This window comes from Pinus tabuliformis, chromosome 4_1 (assembly GCF_031772625.1).
Source record: "Pinus tabuliformis cultivar Carrire ecotype Pingquan chromosome 4_1, CPIR1, whole genome shotgun sequence".
NCBI lineage: Eukaryota > Viridiplantae > Streptophyta > Pinopsida > Pinales > Pinaceae > Pinus > Pinus tabuliformis.
In genome coordinates this window covers 901236874-901238770 of record NC_142303.1, presented here as the reverse complement: position 1 = coordinate 901238770, position 1897 = coordinate 901236874, and the positions used below count along the sequence as shown (strand labels likewise).

General features: G+C 46.6%; 1 protein-coding gene across 1 annotated transcript; it reads left to right on the top strand.

The window, feature by feature from the left end:
- The first annotated feature begins 791 nt into the window (after positions 1 to 791).
- LOC149179072 (uncharacterized) lies at positions 792 to 1307 on the top strand. Its single transcript, XM_089422340.1, has one exon. It carries the CDS (start codon positions 792 to 794, stop codon positions 1305 to 1307), a length of 516 nt encoding a protein of 171 aa, XP_089278466.1.
- The last annotated feature ends 590 nt before the right edge of the window (positions 1308 to 1897 follow it).

Below are 1897 nucleotides of genomic sequence, written 5' to 3'. Positions count from 1 at the left end.
AAACTCTCCCAGCTAGGTACCTCACACTTCAGGAGCCTGTACAGAAGCCCTCCTGGTTCAAACTTGGCAGAAATCATTGATGTGGCCACACATTTCCCCACATATGTAAACGAGGACGACTCGGCAGAACTCACGGCCCCGGTAACATTGGAGGAACTGGAAAGCACACTCAAGTGGTTCAAGAGAGACAAAAGCCTCGGCCTTGACGGTTGGTCCATCAAATTTTACCTAGCCTTCTATGACCTGCTGGGTCAGGACCTGCTCAGTGTGATTGAGGAAAGCAGATCATCTGGGTGTTTATATCATGCCATAAACTTGACATTCATTGCTCTCATTCCTAAGTCTGACACCCCTTCTTCTTTTGATGATTTCCGCCCCATCTCACTCTGCAATGTACTCTACATGATCATAGCTAAGATTATTGCTAACCGGCTTAAACCTATCCTATCAACTCACATTGCTCCCCAACAATTTTCTTTCCTTGAGGATAGGCAGATTCATGAAGCAATTGGGTTCGCCTAGGAAGCCCTACACTCTATTTGGTCCAAACATCTCAAGTGCACCCTCTTGAAAATCGATCTATCTAAAGCCTTCGACCGAGTCAGCTGGATTTACAGTAAGATGCTCCTCATTCACTTGGGCTTCCCTCTTCCTTTCATAAATGGATCATGGCCTGTATTACCACTCCTACATTCAGCATCCTGATCAATGGATCAGCCTCCCACTTCTTTCACTCTAAAAGGGGGCTTCGGCAGGGCTGTCCCCTATCACCCCTACTATTTCTATTAGTCATGGAAGGACTGAGCCGCTTAATCATCTCTGCTACTAGGGAGGGGACTTTAAAGGGCCTCAAGATCACTGAAGAATGTTTCCTCACCCATTTGATGTTCGTGGATGATGTACTCATACTACTGGATGGTAGCATCAGAGACTCACTGACTTTCTCTCGCATATTACAACACTTTTCACGAGCCATGGGCATGCAGGTAAATAGAGAGAAATCTACTATATCACTGGCCCATACCACAGTCAATGAATCCCAAGCCGCTCTGCAGGCTTTCCCCTACATCATTCATCCATTGGACAGCGGTCTTAAGTATCTAGGCTTCTGGCTAAAACCCACTTGCCAGAAGATTGCTGATTGGACTTGGCTGGTATCTAAATTGGAAAAAAGGCTCTCCTGTTGGAGCTACAGATACCTCTCCAGGGCAGACCGTCTAATCCTCATCAAATCAGTGCTGGAAGCTACTCCAGTTTTCTGGATGGCTCTAGCATGGATTCCTAGACACACTCTGGCTCGCCTCTAGTAGATCTGCAACAGATATCTCTGGGCAGGAAGCCAAGACAAATGCATTTTTTCCTGGATAGGATGGCAGAAAATCGCTCTCCCTAAGAAGTGGGGAGGTTGGGGACTTAAAGACCTTCCACTGTTCGCACAAGCATTGGCTGCAAGAATGAGCTGGGCTTTGATAAATAGCCAAAACCTATGGACCCGCCTCTCTTACCACAAATACATTTGGCCCCTTGGCACCCTGGATTGGATCAGACTCCCAAATTGTAATAGAACAGGTGTATCATCTATTTGGAAAGCTCTCCTTCACTAAATGCCTATGATCGGAGACAACTTGACCTGGAAAATCAGAGACGGGACCCTGGCTAGAATTGGCATCGACCCATTGGTTGGCAGTGGTGGTAGGCACACCCTGCCACAAGACTTGGTTAATCACTTACTTGCTCACAATATCAAAATGATTGCCCAGATTGTTGATAGGGAAGCCTCTGATATATTTCATCAGGCCTGGAGGACAGCTCATCAAATAAACCTCCCTCCTAGATGGCATCAGGTATGGCAGACTTACAGGGAGGCCCTGATAGAATCACACATCAGAATCACTGA

What these genes read in the sequence shown, in the direction of transcription:
- LOC149179072 (XM_089422340.1), top strand. Translation starts at nt 792, where the DNA reads ATGGAAGGACTGAGCCGCTTAATCATCTCTGCTACTAGGGAGGGGACT.